Source organism: Onychostoma macrolepis, chromosome 02 (genome assembly GCF_012432095.1).
Source record: "Onychostoma macrolepis isolate SWU-2019 chromosome 02, ASM1243209v1, whole genome shotgun sequence".
NCBI classification, from domain to species: domain Eukaryota; kingdom Metazoa; phylum Chordata; class Actinopteri; order Cypriniformes; family Cyprinidae; genus Onychostoma; species Onychostoma macrolepis.
The window spans coordinates 31,534,868-31,556,197 of record NC_081156.1 but is presented as its reverse complement, the minus strand read 5'-3'; the positions used below and the strand labels follow the sequence as shown (position 1 = coordinate 31,556,197).

Sequence of the window (21,330 nt, the reverse complement as noted above, 5' to 3'; positions counted from 1 at the left end):
TTAAAGCATTTTATCCGTCTGTCCGTCCATCCGTCCACTCATTGTTCTGTAAATTGTTGAATTGTTCTATCTGTCTGTTCATTGTTCTATCCATCATACCTATCTATCTACCTATCTATCCATTGTTCTGTCCATTGTTTTATTGTTGAATCGTTTTGTCTATCTATTGTTCTATCTATCATTCTATCATCTATCTGTCGTTCTAGCCATCCATCCATCCATTGTTAGATCATCTAACAATTTAAAGCTTTTTCAACCCTTTTAACTGTCAAATTATCGTCAAAGTTAATCTTGACCTGTGTTGGGGGTAACGCATTACAAGTAACACGAGTTGTGTAATCAGATTACTTTTTCAAGTAACTAGTACAGTAACACATTACTTTTTTATTTTACAAGAAAATATCTGAGTTACTTTTTCAAAAAATGTTCCCATTTATTGACTGACAGGTCTCCTGTCTACATGTTGAGAGAAATCAGGAGCACTGTGTGAACATTATGGTTACTGTAGTTCTAAACTAAATTTGAACATGCTTTTATTCATCTCACTTGCACAAAACAGATTCACTATTTCTCAAAATGAATAAAAATGGAAATGCAACCCTACGATAATTAAATATGTTAAATCACACAAATATCTTTTATGTTTAATCCCATTTTATTAAGCAATATCTTTACTGCTGACCTTCAGTGATCCAATTCAACCATCCCAGGTGAAAAACAGGTGCACTTCCATAATGTACTTAAAGTGCTCTATTTTTGCATATTTACACTATCTCTGTATTTAAAAAATGTATTTAGTCACCACTTGTAGTACACTTGAACCATCTTTCATACACTAGTACACTCAAGTGTACTAAAAGTGGTGACTAATAAATTTTTTTTTAAATACAGAGATAGTATGTTAAAAGTGCATTTTAGTTCATATTCATGGTGTTCCAAAACACATAAGTTGAGTACACTTAGATGATCTTAAGTTTATCTTAAGAAGTACTAAAGAATCATTTTTAGTATATTAAGTACAAAATTAGTGCGCGAAAATAGAGCACTTTAAGTACATTATGGAAGTGTACTTTTATTTTCACTTGGGATATTAATAAGAAAAAATGACTTTAGATAAACATTTATGTTTCTTTTTTAGTGCTGAAGAGTGTTGAACTTTCTTCCTCTTTGTCCTATTCTTTATGCAATCCAGAATGGTTTGAGCTGTGCCCTCTACTGTACAGACGTTCATTTACATTCCTTCAACCTGAGGCTTCTTCATTTCACTTTTAGTGTGAAAGGGGTTTTGCCAAAAATAGAACTTTTTGATGTTAAAAACAAACAAGCAAGCCCAGCCCAAATAAAAAAAGTAACCCAAAAGTAATTAAACGCAATACTTTCCATAAAAAGTAACATAATTAGTTCCTTTTTAGAGAGCAATGCAATATTGTAATGCATTACTTTTAAAAGTAACTTTCCCCAAAACTGATCTTGTTCGTGTTACCTATTACTTTTGGCTGCACAGAAGTTCAGACAGCACACATTTTCCAGTGATTTAGTGTTGTCTGTACAGCATGTTGATTGAGCTCGCTCTGTGTTGCAGGCTGCTGTATTATTGTGGTATCATCGATTTCAGATTCACCCGCTCCTAAAGCATGTCATTCAGACGGCCCCTTCCAGTCTAAGTGGGTGGTTCTTGGCCAGATTTATGCCGATAGTCAAAAGTCTAGCTTTGTGAGGCTCATTCTTTGGGCATTGACTGCACATTGCTGGCTCAGTGAGAGAGATGTTCGTCTGGCAGACTAATGGACTGTTCCTTCACTACAGGCTGAGGGGAATCCATACAAATGCTGATTAAGAACCCAAATATTTGGGTATTATTAGCTGAAATATCTGTCTCAATACAGTCTGTCGGTGAGACAAATATGCCTCTCAGTTTTTCATTTCTTATTCACCTTCTCTTTATCAGTATTTCTATTACTGTACCTTAAGACCACGGCATAAGTAATGAAGGACACACATTCGCTCTGCTCCATAACCTAGTGAGCTGCCTTGACTGTCTGTATTGGAACCTGTGCCAAACTGGAACGGGAAAGTGAATCTGTGGTATCAGTTTCAATCTCTCATGTTCGCTTCACTGTTGTTGAATACCGCAACTCATAAAAGCACTGAGAAATGCAAATACTACTGTTCAAAGTTGTACGTTTTTAAGTTTTCAAGGCTGCATTTATGTGATCCAAAATACAGTAAAAACAGTAATATTGTGAAATATTATTACAATAAAAACTGTTTATTTAAATATATTTTAAAATGTAATTTATTTCTGATGCAAAGCTGAATTTTCAACATTACTACTCCAGTCTTGTGTGTCACATGATCCTTCAGAAATCAGTCTAATATGCGGATTTGCTGCTCAAAAAACATTTATTATTAATGTTAAAAACAGTTGTGCTGCTTAATATTTTAGAGGAAACCGTTGTTTAGGATGCTATGATAAATAGAAAGTTCAAAAGAACAGCATTTATTTGATACAGAAAATTTACTTTTAATTAATGTATTTTACTTTATTAATTCATTACTTAAATTAATTTAATTTACATTTTATATTAATTTATATTCATTTTATTTAATAATATTAATTTAATTTATACATTTAATGCATCCTTGCTAAATAAAATAAAATTTTTATTGACAGTAGGATATTTAGGCAACATGCTTTTTAATGATGTGAATGAATATATAAATAAGTAAAAACCTTTATACAGGAATCTGAATTATCATTACAATGTTGTGATAAAAACAATCATGATGTATCAGTATATTATTGCATTTGCAATTGATTCTAATAAAGTTTGAATGTTAACATGGCTAATGATGTAATATAAAAATACAAGGGACACAGAAATATTGGTTTAAATAGCTGTTTTTATCAATACTTTTGGTATTAAAATATTAAAGCACTATTCTGGATTCTGTACAAGTTAGGCTTGACAATATTTGTTGCATAATGTGACTGACACAAACATTTTTCACTTTTTTATATATATGAAGGGAATTAATTTTGTGATAATCAACATTACAATAATGCCTTAAAATGCTGTCTGTGTAGGCAGCTCACTAGGTTTCGAAACACTAGAAAAAGTCAATTTTATGGCTGTGAACAGCATGGACTGATTTTATTACCCAGCATTCTTAGCTTTATCACGTCTTCCCCAAACACACACACATATAAAAAAACATGTAGGAGTCTTCACACTGCTCGAACTGAAGACGAGCGAGTAGAACAGCAGCCTGAGAATATCATCCTCTTTTTTTGGAGGACACAAGGGTTATTTTTGACACAAGCTCGACTCAGCAGACTCCGAGTCAATTTAAAGCTGTTCTTTTAGAACTGTGTGTAATGAGGTGAGAGGCAGAATAAGGACAGATCTCAGAGCAGTGAACAGACTGCTGGCTAATGTTTTCCTCTGGTGGAGTGGTGATTGACTAGGAAAGCAGAGATAGTGTTTGAGACATTATTTCTGCAATTCTGTTTGGTGTTTCTAGTGATACAGAAATTAAAATTCCTGTGGATAAATGAACAAGGAGAACTTCAGATCAGGTTCAGGTTTTGGAAGAATACGATGAAGAATGTTGACTTCAAAATGAAATATTCACTTTTAATGGTAGGCTTCTAGTAAGTTCTAGTACTGGGCAAAGATTAATCGCGATTAATCGCACCCAAAATAAAAGTTTTTGTGTACATAATATACAGTGTGTGTGTGTGTGTGTGGACTGTGTATATTTATTATATATAAATACACACACATGCATGTATATATTTAAGAAAAATATGTAATGTTTATATATTAAGTATATTTATATATTAAATAAATTATATGAATATAAATATATGCATGTAAATACATGCTGAGGTGGAAAGTAACAAAATTACATTTACTCGCGTTACTGTAACTGAGTAGCTTTTTTGTGTACTTCTACTTTTTAAAGTAATTTTTAAAATCTGTAATTTTACTTTTACTCAAGTATATTTAGTACCTTTACTTTAATTACCTTTAATGTAATGGTACTTTTACTTGAGTAGAATATTTTCGTACTCTTTCCACCTCTGAATACATGTAAATATTTTCAAAATATATACTGTATGTGTGTGTCTTTATATATACATAATAAATATACACAGTACACACACACACACATACATATATTATATAAACAAAAACTTTTATTTTGGATGTGATTAATGGCGATTAATCGTTGCCCAGCACTAGTCAGTTCCACGTTATTTTTATGCAACTCAGTTCAACAGGTGACTTTAAACGTAACAAAACAGATAGAAAATTAGAGACGTGGCAGTCTGTTGTTTATTTATCAGACGTCACCTCTTCACACCATCAGCTTCATGTTAGTCGATCCTCTAACAGTCTTAATAAGAGATGAGGACCTGAAAGAGCTTGACCATAACAATACTGATTATAAAGCATTTTTTTTTGTTCCTCAGCACTTGGACTTCAGTGTTTTGTTCAGTGTTTTTGCACATCATACCATTTGAGTGAAAGCATTCAGTCAGTGTTCTGCACAAAAAGCCTTAGATAAATGAAAAGGACACATGTAAGACAGTGTTGATGAACAAAAGGCATGTTGTTTTTCCTTTGAGTCAGAGAGAAGTGAAGTGAACTCTACAGAATCATGAATGTAAAACACTCTTCTGCTCTTCAAAATCAATGCTAAATTAAGTTCTTCACTATTTAACAACTCAAATGCTCAAATCAGGCACCTCACCTTGTTTTCAGTTTGCTCTTATAAATTTGCACTTATCTATCTGTATATATATATATATATATATATATATATATATATATATATATATACACAGTACTGTGTGTATGTATTTGATAAATAAACAACATATTTTTTCTAAAATACATATAGTACATGCATGTGAACACATATTGTATTTTATGTAAACAAAAGCTTTTACTTTGAATGCAATTAATCACGATTAATCGTTTGACAGCACTAATATATATATATATATATATATATATATATATATATATATATATATATATATATATATATATATATATATACACACACACACACACACACAGTGGCTGTTCTGGTGAAAGGTACCAAAAGTTTGCTCAAAAATGTTCTTATTGCCTGTAATATTGTTGCTTTGTGTAGTGTTTTCAATTTCGTTAAAAACAGAAAAGTCACTTGATGCTGGAAACTTGCCGTGCCACACTTGATCTAGCTCCATGACACTAACAATTTTTCGATGAAGAATGAATTGATACAGTATTTGCAATTTTAGCTGTTTCTTGTTTGGACTATCCTAAATGAAGCAACCAGGTGGTTATCCCTTTCTCATATTACCTCCGTTTCTCATCTACGTGCTGTAGAGCTCATATCAGTGATCTGAGTCGTATTAAACAGCACCTGAGGCTGGAGAGAGAGATCAGTGCTGAATCCATGAGAATCTGAGGCTCTCCGGGTAAATGAAAGGTTAATCTCAGGGGAAGATCACGATCAATATATGAGCACTCTGGTGTTCGATCAAAGGATATCCTCTAGCAATCACCCTCTTGCTCTAATTATAGCGCTCATAGGCATTCAGCATCGCTGCATTAGTGTTTAGGGATTAATTGAGGGTTTTTCTTTTAATATGTTTCTGTAGATTTGTAGAAAATAAACTCTTTTGCAACATATTTTCACAACGTACAACAGTTTCTATACATGCATCACATTTCATTTTTCTGAATGTCATAAACATTTCTACCAGTGCCATTTCTACCAAATCTCAGGTGATTTGAGGTCTTATATAACATTCTGTGGTAGAAATGTCATTTTAAACACTTGAAGTAAAATAATGAACTCCTTTATCATGCTGATGCTTTTATTATCGCTATCATTTTATGTATCCTAAATACACACAATTAAAAAATATTTTTATGGCTTGTTTTGAAATTATGCACAGGTAAAAAAATTCTAAATAATACTATATTAGAGTCTCAAACACTGACCCATATTCTATTGCTTTTACCTTGTCACATGCATCTCTTAACTTATCCTGTTGTCTTCTGTGTAAACAAGTGCATTAGCTTTTAAAAATGTTTATTAGTGGCAAAATTGTGTTTTTGAGATGGAAATGACGCCATAACCGTTCTCCTTTGGGTGCGTATTGACATGAGCATGATGGCCAGCATGTCTCGTGCTGATTAAATTAGTCAGTGCATTTCCGTATATTGGGAAATAGCCTTCTCTTAGGACCCAACCTCACCACATCTGGTTAAAGGTCAACATCGCAAATGTGCTTGCTGACATTTACGGGATCTCTGAAGGCTTCAGTGGATGTAGAACATGTAACCATGTCATAACGGCATCGGCACATCCTCTCACAGCAGGAAATAATCGCTCACGTCTGTATGTGAAACCCATCTGCTGCATGATGACTCACTGAGTTTTTTTGCTGCTTTTACTGCTTTTGTTCATGCAGTATTTTACATACACATGCATGTTTGCTTTTAACTGGGTTAAAGTTTACTTGAACCTTTAAAGTTTGTGGTACCTTTCCTCTCAAACTGATTCACATATATGTTGTTCATATGCATGACTTATTTTCTTCTGTGGAACACAATTTATTTATTTTTTTATGTCAGTGGGATCCAGTCTAATTTGGACTGCTATATTATTATATATATATATATATAGTTTTGTTTCGTTTTATTGTATTTAACTAAAAATTTAATCATTAGTTAACAGTTACAAAACTGCATGAGACCTGGTATGAATGAAATCCAGTAATCATTAGTATTTCTTAGTATTCACAGTCATTACTTTGCCCCACTGCTGGTCATAAATATGAATGTGTGGTCATGAACATGAAAAATTCATGTTTCAGCTAAAAAACTAAAACAGATGAATGCATTTGATAAATTTTAACTTTTCTTTTCAATGCACTGTTTTAAAATGTTCTGCATGAGCACTGTAAATCTTGAGGCACATAAACAGAGACTCATATTGTTGAGAGAGGAGTACTCAGACTCTGGCCTTGAATTCCGCCTCCTCTGGCCTGATAAATTGGGTTACGAGGAGCCTATTTAAACTCTGCAGACTGACCGCACCCACAGCCGCCAGAAACACGAAGGACCTTTCAGTGAGAAACGTGCTCCACTTCTGAGAGCTTTCTGCATCTCAAACCTTGACTTTCTAACAAACCTTGAATTTGCTAAGCTGAGAGATGCTGAGTTACTTTCAGATGGTGTTTTTATGTGTAATGCACAGGGACAAAAATCAAGTAGATTAATTCTGACTGTTCTAAATGTGGAAAAAAGACACCGGTAACATAACAGAACAGCAAATATAAAAACTGCACTGTACTGAAGAGGAGATTTACAACATAATGTGGATATCTATGCACTCTTGGCACTGAATTTTACAGTGATATTCTCAGTGATATTCTATCAGAAGCATCTTTGGCAAACATATGAATGACTGTGTTCTTCTATGATTGTTATGTACAGTCTGTTAAGAAATATTTCAAGCATATGTTTTTTTTGTTTTTTTTCCCCAGAGAGGTGTGATGAGGTGTTGGCGTCACCCCTTCCCTACAGCGCCTTCACCAGCTCCTCCGTGTTGGCAGCTGATTTTGGCGCTGGCTATGCAAAACTCAACAGGAGAGTAGGTGAGGAAGATCTCTGCGGCTGTGTTTACAATGGAATACTAGCTTACTGCATAGTACATACTGTATACTACACATCAAAAGTTTGGGACTGATAAGATGTTTTAATGTTTTTTCAAAGAATTTACAGTAAAACAATAATATTATGAAATATTATTACAAAATAAAATAATGTTTTTCTATTTTAATATATTTAAAAATGTATTCCTGTGATGCAAAGCTGTATTTTCAGCATCATCACTCCAGGTTTCAATCAATGTCACATGATCCTTCAGAAGTCATTCTAAGATATTAGGTGTGTTCGACTTGAAGCGGCGCTGCGCAGAATGATCAGTGTATGACATCAAAGTACCGTGAGAGCGATTCGAAAGCATAAGGATCCATCTGCTCTCTTATTGCTCTCGCGGTACTTTGACGTAATACACTGATCATTCTGCTCAGCGCCGCTTCATGTCGAACACACCTACTGATTTGCTGAAACATTTCTTGTTATTATTGATGTTAAAAGTGAAGTGACGTGTGGCTAAGTATGGTGTCCCATTCTCGGAATTTGTGCTCTGCATTTAACCCATCTGTTACGCCCCCCCAAGTGGTTCGGGGTATGGAAAAGAGCAAACATAATAAAGATAGCCTTTGCTTTGATATCCTGAGATCAACTGCTGCGGAGCAACACAAAGACAAACAACTGGAGTTGCAAACGTGGTTCACTTTATTTACAATTGTGTACCAATGAAAATAACCAATCAAAATATATATAGTTATATACAATTTATACAAAGATGAATGAAACAAACCACAAAAGGGAAGGAACACAAGTGGTGCTAAATCAAAAAAATTACAAAACAAAACAGATGCTAACTGAACCCAGCCCTCTAAACTAACTGAAAAATAAAAGAAAAAAGGAAAAGTCTTGGGCGTAACACATGCCCTAGCTAAAACCACACTCTATCAAAAAAGAACATACATCAGGTGGCACACGCTTCTTACCTAATGTGTCTAACAGTAGCAAACCTACGTGGGTGCGATATGTATGTCACGTGACGTTCTCTCCTTTCACTTCCCTCTGGGTTTGCTGAAGCGTAGCTTAGGTAGGATGCAAACTCAGTAGCAACTCAAAACAAACAAGCGAACCACACTGGTAAAGAGTACAGGGTGTCAACAACACTTAAGGGCAAAGCCCGTCAACAAAAAAAAATCTCAAAGTTCCTGTCACCGGAGCAGCTTATATCACAGGTCACGGTCCATGATTGGTTCAAATCCGGCAGTTCAACCAGCCAATCGCAAATCCTACATTTTGAAGGACGGCAAAGAACAAATAACAAAGGAAAGGAGGAAGGAACGACAAAAACAAAAAACCCTAGGAGCAGTTGGGGGTTCGGTGCCTTGCTCAAGGGTCTCACCTCAGTTGTGGTATTGAGAGCACTGATTATTCACTCCCCCCACCGACAACCCCTGCCAGACCTGAGACTCGAACCTGCGACCTTTGGGTTACAAGTCCGACTCTCTGTCCATTAGGCCACGACTGCCCATGACTGCCCAAAAATGGTTTATATTCACTCCATATTTTTCTGGAAAATGTGCTACATTTTTTGACGAATAGAAAAATAGAATTTCTTTAAAATAGAATTCTTTTGTAAAATTATAAATGTCTTTACTTTAACTTTTCATCAGTTTAATGTGTCCTTGTTGAATAAAAGTATTCATTTAAAAAAAAAAAAGAAAAAGAAAAAAAAAATCCCCAAACCCCAAATTTGGGTACACTGTATACTGCCCTCATATAAAAAAAATAGTATGTGAAGTGTTCTAAATTGTTTTCACATGACCTTATTTGGTTGCCAGTGCTGTCTATTTATAATTTCAATTAAATAACAGTTCATTTGCATGCAAACTGTTGGCATATATTTGCATTTCAATCCAATTTTGTATAAAAATGTCCCAATTTATGATCAAATAATAAGTCAATGCCTTAAAAACAATGCCTACAGTCACCTCCAGCTTCATTCTTTATACTGGTAGTGTAACTTCTAGTCAAGTGCACTGCATTTTGGGACATGCATTCTGTGCAGTTTTCACTTTTGTATAATAACAGGTCAGTAAATGCATAAAGAAAATGTGCATACTGCAGAAATTGTAATAACAGTATGGCTATTCTGAACAGCTTGAATGCCGCTGTCAGGTCCGCTGCATCTCCTCATTAGTTGACATTTAGACAGAGATGCGATGTGCGATTACTGCAGATAAAGTATAAAGGATGCATTAGGTTTTGCTTAGATTGCAAAATGGAGAAAAACATCTCTATAGATCATAATGAATTTTAATGCACATTCAGGCTACCTTTAAGGAAGTATAGTGCTAATGGAGCATTATGGCACTGCGGTGTGGATTAAAGCATCGTAATTCAAGCTTGGCAGCATGTGCTGTTTTCAAACATCAGATTTGACTTGTGCTTTGTCTTTCTAAGGCAATGGAGGATGGTCACCATCAGACTCCGACAGGTACCAGTGGCTACAGGTGGACCTCAGGGCCAGGAAACAGATCACTGCCATAGCAACACAGGGCAGATACAGCAGCTCTGATTGGACGAAACACTACAGGCTCCTCTACAGTGACACAGGAAGTAATTGGAAGCCGTATCGGCAGGACAGCAACATATGGGTGAGTTTACAGGGACAACTGATTTATAGCTCATGCAGGAACTAAATATTGTTTTTGGGTTACCAAATCTGACAGTAACAGCTGCTGCTGTGTCATACGAACTGACCCACATAACTTTAGCCAAAAGTGAAACTTTTCCAAGATTTTAAACAGTCAAACTTTAATAATCCTCTTTCTTTTTAAATTAAGTGCAAGTCTTTTGAGAAATAAAAAGAGACACATATGAGACATTAGGAGTATAGAACAACGTGAAACCATTTAAATTAGCCATTGAACCATTGAAAAAAGCTGAAATAAAAAATGCAAATATTAGATGAAAAATCAAAAATAAATAAAAACTGAAATAATTTTACTTTTAAATTATTAAAAGTATAAATAAAATTGTATTTTTAATTTAATTAAATCTAAATAAAAATATAAAAATAAATTAAAAATGACAGAAGCACATAACATAATTGCTAAAGCTTTAACTAAAATTAAAATTAAAATATAAAAATAAAAGTTTCTAAGTTATAAAATATTACTAAATACCTTAATAGTAAATAAATAACACTAAAAAAGAACACTGGTATAAAGCTATAAAAATTAATGTGGATGGTGTTCATGCTTAAGTTCATATTGAAATCATTTTATTGCTGAGCACAGTTTTTCATTTATGAAATCTATTCTGAAATTCTGTAATTCTTTCTCTGATAAGCTGGAGATTTATGCACAAGTTTCTTGTTTTAATCACACCGTTCCCTGAGAAACAATCGAAAAGTTTCCATTTGTTCTTGGTTTAATCTCTGCTTTCTAGGAGAAGAATTTGAGAAATTAAGGAGATCTCAGTTTTCACTTTCCTATGATATCATTCCTGATGAAACATTGCTGCACGCATATTTCCCTCCTTTCACAAACAGTGCTTATGACAAGAAATTAAGATGCAAAGGCAGTTCTCCTGGAAGTACGCTTCGAGAGCCTGTCGTATTGATCTGTGTACGCAGAACCCGCAGTAATGGAGTGTCTCACTCACAGGAGGAGGTTTTCTCGATCCCTTTATAAAGTGTGCCTCCCTTCTTCCTGCCTCAGACGTTTTCAGGTAACTGGAACACAGAGCGGGCCGTGCGCCATGAACTCCAGCACCCTTTCATGGCCCGATTCGTGCGTTTCATCCCGCTGGACTGGAGTGAGGAGGGGAGAATTGGGCTGAGAGTGGAGCTCTATGGCTGCGCTTATTGTGAGTGTTGTGGAAGTGATCCTTGATGTAGCTTTCACACATTTCAGAGGGGTCATTTTTACACATTTGAATAATTTTTAACCCTTTCATTACCTAACCTCTTTATGCATTACTCACTTTTTGTTTGGTCCAATACTGTATAGTTGCATTATACTTCAATAATCTCTTTTATGTACAGTGTGCATAATACACATGAAATGTTTATTTCAAGATCAAGGGTAAATCTGCATAATAATTCATGATATGGCCCCTTTAAAAGCAAATATGTTTAGTTTCACCACTGTTGCATCATAAACTTGTTTGGATTGGAGAAAGTGTTGGAAGGCTGAGGAAGGCTTCATATGTTTGTTTGTGACTGACCCATATTCCTGTGTTCAGGGGCGGATGTGATCAGCTTTGACGGCCAGGGAGTGATTTCCTATCGATTTAGACAGAAAAAGATGAAGATCTTGAAAGACGTGATATCTCTGAAGTTTAAGACTACTAAAGGAGACGGTGTTCTTCTGCACGGAGAGGGACAACAGGGCGATTATATCACTCTAGAGCTGCAGCGAGCCAAACTCCTGCTGCAGATCAACCTGGGTAAAAGATTTAACTCAAAGAGTGACGGCGACACACTACCATTCACAACTTTTTTACAAGAAATTAATACTTTTAGTCCACAAGGATGCATTAAATTGATTAAAAGTAGTTGTATAAACATTTACAGTGTTGCAAAGATTTCTATTTCAAATACATGCTGTTCTTTTCCACAGAAATATGAAGCAGCACAACTGTTTTCCACATTGATAATAATAAGCAATGTTCCTTGAGCGGCAAATCAGCATATTAGAACGATTTCTGAAGGATCATGTGACACTGAAAATTCAGCTTTGCATCACAGAAATAACAGAAATAATGGCTATAATAGAAAACATCTATTTTGAATTGTAATAATATTTCTCAATTTTAATGATCTTACTGTATTTTTGATCAAATAAATGCAGCATGGGTGAGCAACATTTAAAATCTTACCAACCCCAAACTTTTAAATGTGACCCTGGAGCACAAAACCAGTCTTGAGTAGCACGGGTATATTTCAAGCAATAGATACAAACGATACATTGTATGGGTCAAAATTATCATTTTTTCTTTTATGCCAAAAATCATTAGGATATTAAGTAAAGATCATGTTCCAGGAAGATATTTTGTAAATTTCCTACCGTAGTATATGAAAACTTAATTTTTGATTAGTAATATGCATTGCTAAGAACTTCATTTGGACAACTTTAAAGGTGATTTTCTCAGTATTTAGATTTTTTGCATCCTCATACTCCAGATTTTCAAATAGCTGTATCCCAGCTAAATATTGGCCATTTCAGATGATGTATAAATCTCAATTTCAAAAAAATTGACCCTTATGACTGGTTTTGTAGTCCAGTGTCACAAATAGATCTAAATAGACTTTTAGTAGATCTGTTTTGTTCTATTATTGACAGCATGCAAAACTTGCTGGTATGAGTATTATTATAAATATCTCCTTTGCCATTGTAGAAAGGATCCCCGTTTGACCTGTCTGACCCATTTCACTAATGGCTTTTGACGCTTGTGTCTATTTCAGGCAGTAATCAGTACGGCTCCATTCAGGGTCACACATCGGTGTCTAGCGGCAGTCTGCTGGATGACGACCACTGGCACTGTGTTCTGATCGAGCGCTACAGACGCAGTGTTAACTTCACGCTCAACCAGCACACACAGAGCTTCCGCACCAACGGAGAGTTTGACCATCTGGACCTGGACTACGAAGTAAATGACAGATTTCAAATAAATCTGTATGTTTTGTGAAATTACGAGGAATTTATAGGATTATTCATCATTAAATACGAAAAGAAATATTTTATCTATTAATATTTTATACTTTTCATAACTTGAAATAAAATTAAATGAAATATACTGTGCATTTAGTGAAATAATATGTATGATGGCAACATAAAAAAAAAAAAAAATCAGTTAAAGTAAAAATGAACAAAAACCAGTGTTATTTTAGCATCGAGATACTATTGTAGTTTTTATTAATATTTTGAATCAGCTATTATTGTTTTGATTTTATTTATTTATTTTTATTTTAGTACATCATGTTTAACTAATATATATATATATATATATATATTGTATGTATATATATATATGCATAATTCAGTTAATGTTTAATTTATTTTAAGTAATGATGGGTTTTTTTATGGTTTTAATTTTTGTTTTAGTCCTGGTCTTAGGTAACTATAATAACTATAATAATATAAAAATATTAAAATAACATCTAATTCTTACTAATAGTACCTCAATGATACCCAAAAAAAACCCCACTGGTTTTAAGGCAGCATTTCTGAACTGAACACATGCAATTTCCAAATTTTGGGGTAAACTATCCCTTTATGATCACGGAAAAGGCATTAGCACAATTACATATTTGCATATTATGTAATAAAGCCTCAGTCCTCTCTCATCTTCCTTCTCACGTTTCGTTTACAGCTCTCCCCCGCTCCGTTTCATCATTTTACCCCAGCGCTGCTGGGATTTGTGTCTTTAGCACACTAATGATTGCGTTCACTGGGTGGCATTTATTCAAACAGATAGATAGTGTAGATAAGATTAGATGAGATTAATGTTCGGCTGTCTGTATTATAGATGGTAAATGTTTCCATCACTTTCACTGTACCTCGGTGTCTATTCCCAGATTACATTTGGAGGGATGCCAGTGTCTGCCAAGCCCAGCTCAGGGGCCAGAGAGAACTACATCGGCTGCATGGAGGCCATTCATTACAACGGGGACAACATCACTAACCTCGTGCGCAGGAGAAAAGTAGACACCTCCAGCTTCGTACGTGCCAAATTTGCATGTCTATTTTTATCAAATGAACACTGCAGTGCTCTCCAATGCCTTGTGGAGATAATTCAGGAGCTTCACAGAGGAATTGCTGTTGCTGGGTGTTACGCTGCTCCAAGACAAACATATATCTGGTACTACTGCTGGAATCACAAAGCTGCTTGTTTTCGAGCTTTTTTTATTTACAGAAACTGGGACTATCAATATATTCAAATGAATTTAATAAAAAATGTAAAATAAATAATTAAAATAAGTATGTTTACATTATATTAAATTATATGAAATCTGAATAATTCAATTCTATAATTTCAGAAGAATAAAAAACTGAATGTTCTTCTGAGTTCAATAATACATTTATATGAGGTATAGGATAAGGATAACTCAAGATGGCAATTTCTACTCAATAAAATGTTTTGGAGCTTGACATAACTAGAAAAATGTGTATTTATTGTAGAAATTTCCATGAGTTTTTAAGATTTCCATCATTTCTATAATTTTTCCATCATCGTCATTTTCAAAACCTTTTTTAAATATCCAGGTTTTTCAAGACTGCAAGAACCCTGATTCTGAAATAAACATCACAGTTTTTGAGAGAATTATAATAATTATATTAATGTATTATATTTTATTTAAAAAAACATTCTAACCCACAAATTTCTCAGTAGTTTCTACTCAAAATATTTTCTATTCTATATATAAAATATATAAATAAATGATATTATATAAATATAATATTTAAAAATAAATGTATTTAAAAATAAATAATTTACAATACTATACACTCATAGCATTTTGGAGAACTGGAAAGAAAATATTTGAGTTATGAGATTTTATTAATGTCAGTGACATTTCTGGGTAGAGAATTCTCACTTTTAAAAAGTCCTTAATCCAATTTTTTTTTTCAAGACTACAAAAATTCAGTTTTTTAAATAAAACATTTTTGAGAACAAATTAAGAAAAATAATCCGTTTCATCTTGGATTTTAGTTGATTTAGCACATTTAAAAACTAGTTTTTTCTTATATTTAACCATTTTAAGCCTCAGCCCCCTAAATTGAGAAACACTGCTTTAAAATATTTAATTATGTCTGGTTACATTGACAAGAAATCAAAATTTCCTTTCATTTGCTTTCTTGATACATATTTTAGGCATTCTGTTGTTTTCAGTGATTTCTCTAATTCGATTCTTTGTATTGTTTACAGTAATCTCAGCTCCCGAAGGTTTGCAGCTTCTATTTCTCACATTAAATATTCAGTAGATACAGTTCCTCTCCCTGCGCTGACCTCAGTCATAAACAGTGGTTTCCTTCCCTTTCCCACAATGCTCTGTGTGTGTGAGGACAGACATTAATTGAGAAGTGCTGTCACTCTCTGTTCTGTGATTTTTCACAATGACTACATAATGACTGGCGGTTATTGTGCACAGTCCCTTTCTGTGCTGGAAAATGTTCCAGTTTGTGCCAGTTTAAGGTGATTGAGTGAAGTTTTGAAACATGGTATCTGCTTTGCCTGGTCTAAGGTGATCTGCCAACCTTAAGCTGCTTTAACCACTGGCTGGGATTCCAGACATCTAGACCAGTGTGGACCAGCTAGAAACTAGACAAAACCATCTACCACCTTAAGCTGGTTTTAGCTGGATTTTCCAGTTGGGTCCTATCCAGGTTTCCCGATTAAAACTCCCTCTTAAATCAATCTGTCCTTGGACATTCTACTGTAAAGTTGTGATCATTCCTGTAGTGGTGTGTGTTGAACTCCTTGATAAACTCTTTCATTTGAAATGTTTCATAATTTTCATTTCATCTGCTGTTCCCATTCCAGCTTAACCTGACGTTCTCCTGCGCGGAATCACGCACGTTCCCCGCCGCCTTTAACTCCACCGGCTCCTTGCAGCTTCCGGGTCGGACTGACGCAGACACGGTGTCGGTCCGACTGCAGTTTCGGACGTGGAACCCCAGCGGTCTGCTGTTCTTTACCCCACTCATGCCTGGAGGGGTGGAGGTCAGCCTGGTGGAGGGAAAAGTTACCGTCCACATCTACGTCACACTGGGCAAGAACACTCGCGTGGACATATCCTCAGGTAACATCACACCTGAAGAGTTTCTAGACCTTCTGTACAGTTTCAGCTAGCAACACACTAGCAGGCATTTAGATCACCTTAACTATCATATCAACCAGTAAAACACACACACAAAATTAGATTTTGTCATTGCTCATGCTGAAGTGTTTCTCTGCAGGTTCTGGTCTTAATGACGGACAGTGGCACAACGTTCACTTTCTGGCACTGGAAAGCATTGCCATGTTGACCATCAATGGAGACGAGATGTCCACAGTGAGAGCTGCTCTCCCCATTCAGATCAGGACTGGAGGAGATTACTTTTTCGGAGGTAATTGTATTTTTATTTGGAAAATTAAAAAAACAACTAAAATTGTGTATTATTTTTATATATATTAGAGCTGTCAAATTGAGTAATCGCAATTAATTGCATCCAAAATAAAAGTTTGTTTACATAATATATGTGTGTGTACTGTGTGTATATATATATGTATATATAAATACACATACATGTATATATTTTAGACATTTTTGGAAATTAATTGCGATTACTCAATTTGACAGCTCTAATTTATATAAAAATAATAAACAATTTTACCGTTTGCAATTATTGGATGGGAGCCACACTACAAATAATGTTTGGTGAAGGGAAAACCGTGGATCTGGCAACCCTTGAACTACAGGTTCAGGGTTAAAAAGAACCCGTGTTAACAACGCTGCGTTAATTCATTATTATTTCTTTAACGTGGATATCCCTACATTCATCATTTGCCATCATTTATTGATCATCATTTATTTTTAAACAATAGCCGTTAATGCAGTTAATTGTTTTTCTGTATCCGCCGATACTGGTTATTGGCCGATACATTGGTACATCCCTAATGTAAATATATACTTGTTTATACAAAAACAATTAAATTAATATTAAATTCAATGCTGATGGATACTTGAATGTAAGCATCTTCCTAGAAAGGCTTGATCTGCTTTGCATGAATGCACGTTTAAGAGTACACAGTTTAATTTCCTTGTCACCATGTGCAGGATACTTCCCGCGGACAGACCTTTCTCCGTCACAGCGCTCCTTTCAGGGCTGCATGCAGCTCATACATGTCGATGACCAGTTGGTCGACCTGCAGTCTGTGGAGCAAGGCATGCTGGGCAGCTTTGAGAATGTCAGTCTGGATATGTGTGCCATCATAGACAGGTAATGCATTCTCAGTATGGACTTGCACTGAATTGAATTTTCATACAACCACAACTGTTTTACAGGTTTATGCATAATCTGCTTTGTAAAAGTCAACAGGCGCTCCCCTTACAGCATTGCTTTTCATATGGTAATGTCACGTCTCCCTGCGATAAAGTCAAGTCTCCGTACCCATCCATATTCATTCATGAACCCACTGCTCTGTGCTCTCACGGATGACTCTGCAAACTAATGAAGAACAGATGTTTGCCTTTGTTCGCAGCGTTCTGATCAAAGCCGCTGCTGTATTTTGATTGTAATTTTTTGCCCAAAAAGCAATAAGATGTTCCTCGAGTCGTGACATTGGTTGCTTTATTAGAGTTATGGTGAATTTTAAAGCTGTGAAGCCTCTTCGAGGAGCTTATGCAAGCCACATCTGACACTCTTCAGCAGGAGTTCCTCAAAGCTCTGTCACGTGTCCTGCCCCCGTTTGATCAGGCCGACTGAGTTAACATGCAGGATCAGGGGAACCTCTCCGCTGATCTGATACTTCTGCAGACTGCGGAAATGAGTTTTTATAGAGCTGCAAAGAACAGAGATTATCAAACAGGGCAATGACTCGTCAATGCAGCTTCTCAACTGGCATTACTTCAGAAAGTGGCAACTTGAAACTTTTTTTTTCTGCAACCAACCTTATCTCCTATCCCTAGCTTCCTTTTTAAATGCAAAACATCAGTAAAAAAAACTTTCCAGCTTCTAGTCATTTCCAGTGTCTTTAATCTCTCTCTTTTTCTAGGTGTGTGCCAAACCACTGTGAACACGGAGGCAAGTGCTCTCAAACTGGAGACACATTTAAATGTGCCTGTGAAGGCACTGGATACTCTGGTGCCACCTGCCACAACTGTAAGCCATCTAAAATCATATCATATCAATAACATATTTGGGTACTTATTTCTCTGAAGCTGCTGCTATGTAGCAATAGCAAATAGACTCTTGCTGCATCAATCAACATTTTGAGCTTCACAAAGAACTTTGTATAAGCCATCAGCATACTCGTGTCCTAAAGAACAGGGAAACCAATAAACTGATTTAAAGAACCTGTAATGAAAAATCAAGATTTTTTTAATCTCCAAGAAACCATTTAACAAATTTAATGAACCTTACATGCAAAGAATTTTGGTTTGGAATTGTCATTATTATGCTAGGATATTTATTTTATCATTTATTTAGCTGACTGGTCCTCAGAAATGAAGCATTGTAGATTTTCTTGCAGTGGTGGCTGTTTTTATGCTTACGATGTGTGTTTCTGCAGCTGTGTACGAGCAGTCCTGTGAGGAGTACAAACACTTGGGCCGAAGCTCAGACACATACTGGATCGATCCGGACAGCAGTGGACCCCTCGAGCCATTCAGAGTCACCTGCAATATGATGGGTCAGAACCATATATGAAACAATATATATCAAATATTCTGAATATATATGAAATATTTAAAACAAAACACAATATCAGCAGGAAAATGTGAAGTATGCACATAAAGTTGTTATTTAAATATTTATTTCTATAAAAACATATAAAATGTACATATTTAAATATATATTTTTTAATTCAAAAGTTTATTTAAATAAATAAGTATATATATATAACACAATATCAGTGGGTTCATGTGTAGCATGTACATCTGAAGTTGTTAATATATTCATATCATGTGTTAATATATTCATCGTCATAACAAGGAATACATTAACACATAATCTCCCACATTCACACATCAGTGACCCCTTTGGTACCAAAGAAATGACTAAATTATGACTGTTTGTGGTGCATGAAATCTTAAATAACATTATAAAACTTACTATTATAAAACCTTACTAACATTATATGTTTCATTTCACTGTGTACACACTGTTTGTTGTGGAATATATTATTAAAATGTGATATTACTCCTTTAAGCAACAAAAACATCCAATGGTTTCTCCAAAACTGAGTGCTTATCATCTGAATACTCACTGACTAGTGCACTTGTATATACTGTGTATTTCAGAAGACAAAGTGTGGACAACCATTGTGAATGACCTTCCAGCTCAAAGCTCTGTGTCATTGGGTTCCAGACCTGAAGACAAGACTGTGCTCACACTCAATTACAGCATGTCTGCTGAACAGGTGAGGCTTAAAACTGTGTGAATTTAACAATGAAAACTGTTACACCTAACCAACAGATGCTGAATGTGGTGCTCACCTGCAGAGCTGCTCATGTTTTTGTGATACAGATGAACGCCGTCACCAGCAGCGCTGAGTTGTGCGAGCAGCATGTGGCGTACATGTGCTACAAATCACGCCTACTCAACTTACCAGGTAAATGATGCTAAAAACTCACGGCGCTCATTAGAAAATTTAGTTGCTTTGAAGGAATAGTTCACCCAAAATGAAAATTAGCTGAAAATGTGCTCACTCCCGAGCCATTTAAAATGTAGATGAGTTTGTTTCTTCATTTCTTCATTTAGCATTCCATCACTTGCTCACCAATGGATCCTCTGCAGTGAATGGGTGCCGTCAGAATCCAGAGAGTCCAAATCAGTCATTAAGGTGTTTTTAACTTTAAAGTGTTGCTTCTGGCTAAAATATCAGTCCTCTATCCATAATATTGCTTTCTCTGGTGATAAAGCCATCTTGTCTGAATCAGGAGAGAAATATGCACAAATCAAACACCATTTGCAAGCAAAAACAGTCCAAAATAGTTCTAAACAAAAATGTTAATTTTTAATATTAGAGAACAACAAGAGGGTGTATTTTTTCACCGGAAGAATAATTATTATGGATTATGGAGTGGTATTTTGGCCAGAAGCGACAGTTTAAAGTTAAAACACATTAATGTTGGATTTGTTTCTTATAAACATGCAGCTTTTTGCTTCACAAGTTAATGAATGCACTGGAGTGGTGTGTATTACTTGTGGATTATTGTGATGTTTTTATCAGCTGTTTGGCCTCTCATTCTGACGGCACCTGCAGAGGATCCATTGTTGAGAGTCATGTAATGCTAAATTTCTCCAAATGTGTTCCCATGAAGAAATAAATTCATCAACATCTTGGATGGCCTGAGGATGACTAAATTTTCTGATCATTTAAGATCTTTATTTAATTTTTTTATTTTTTTGTAAATAAAGACGGCTCTCCATCCACATGGTGGGTCGGCAGGGGAAATGAGAAGCACTTCTACTGGGGCGGCTCAGGACCAGGTGTGCAGAAATGTGCCTGTGGCATTGAACGCAACTGCACAGATCCCAGATATTACTGCAACTGTGATGCAGATCTGAGACAATGGTGAGCTCTTACTCTCTTCTCTTTTTGCTGATGAAATCTAGTAGGGCTTACATAATGGATGGCATTTTGCAGAAGACAGAGAGTACACAGCTGTACACAGTGGTGCCCGGTGGACTCATAGTTATATGGGATGCTTTGATTAGCCAGGGTTTGTTGGAATTGCATACTACCATACTATGTTTTTGCAGTAATATTTACTACCATTCAAAAGTTTGGGTTTCTTGCTGCTTAAGAAACATTTCTGATTATTATGTTGAAAACAGTTGTGCTGCTTAATATTTTTGTTGGAAACTGTGGTCATTTTTTCCAGGAATCTTTGATGAATACAAAGTTGAATTATTTTTTTAATTTAAATCCTCTGTACCATTATAAATGT

At 35.3% G+C, this 21,330-nt stretch overlaps 1 protein-coding gene across 2 annotated transcripts in view; it reads left to right on the top strand.

Moving 5' to 3' along the window:
- cntnap2b (contactin associated protein 2b) overlaps positions 1 to 21,330 on the top strand; it is a 41,741-nt gene that overhangs the window by 6,826 nt on the left and 13,585 nt on the right. For both annotated transcript variants that reach the window (XM_058761872.1, XM_058761881.1), the window contains exons 2-15: positions 7,559 to 7,669; positions 10,128 to 10,321; positions 11,390 to 11,537; positions 11,916 to 12,119; positions 13,138 to 13,322; positions 14,251 to 14,394; positions 16,218 to 16,476; positions 16,634 to 16,783; positions 17,494 to 17,656; positions 18,432 to 18,538; positions 18,948 to 19,067; positions 19,678 to 19,796; positions 19,904 to 19,988; positions 20,798 to 20,954. In XM_058761872.1, the coding sequence (XP_058617855.1) occupies positions 7,559 to 7,669; positions 10,128 to 10,321; positions 11,390 to 11,537; positions 11,916 to 12,119; positions 13,138 to 13,322; positions 14,251 to 14,394; positions 16,218 to 16,476; positions 16,634 to 16,783; positions 17,494 to 17,656; positions 18,432 to 18,538; positions 18,948 to 19,067; positions 19,678 to 19,796; positions 19,904 to 19,988; positions 20,798 to 20,954 (2,146 nt within the window). The remainder of the gene's footprint in view (positions 1 to 7,558; positions 7,670 to 10,127; positions 10,322 to 11,389; positions 11,538 to 11,915; positions 12,120 to 13,137; positions 13,323 to 14,250; positions 14,395 to 16,217; positions 16,477 to 16,633; positions 16,784 to 17,493; positions 17,657 to 18,431; positions 18,539 to 18,947; positions 19,068 to 19,677; positions 19,797 to 19,903; positions 19,989 to 20,797; positions 20,955 to 21,330) is intronic.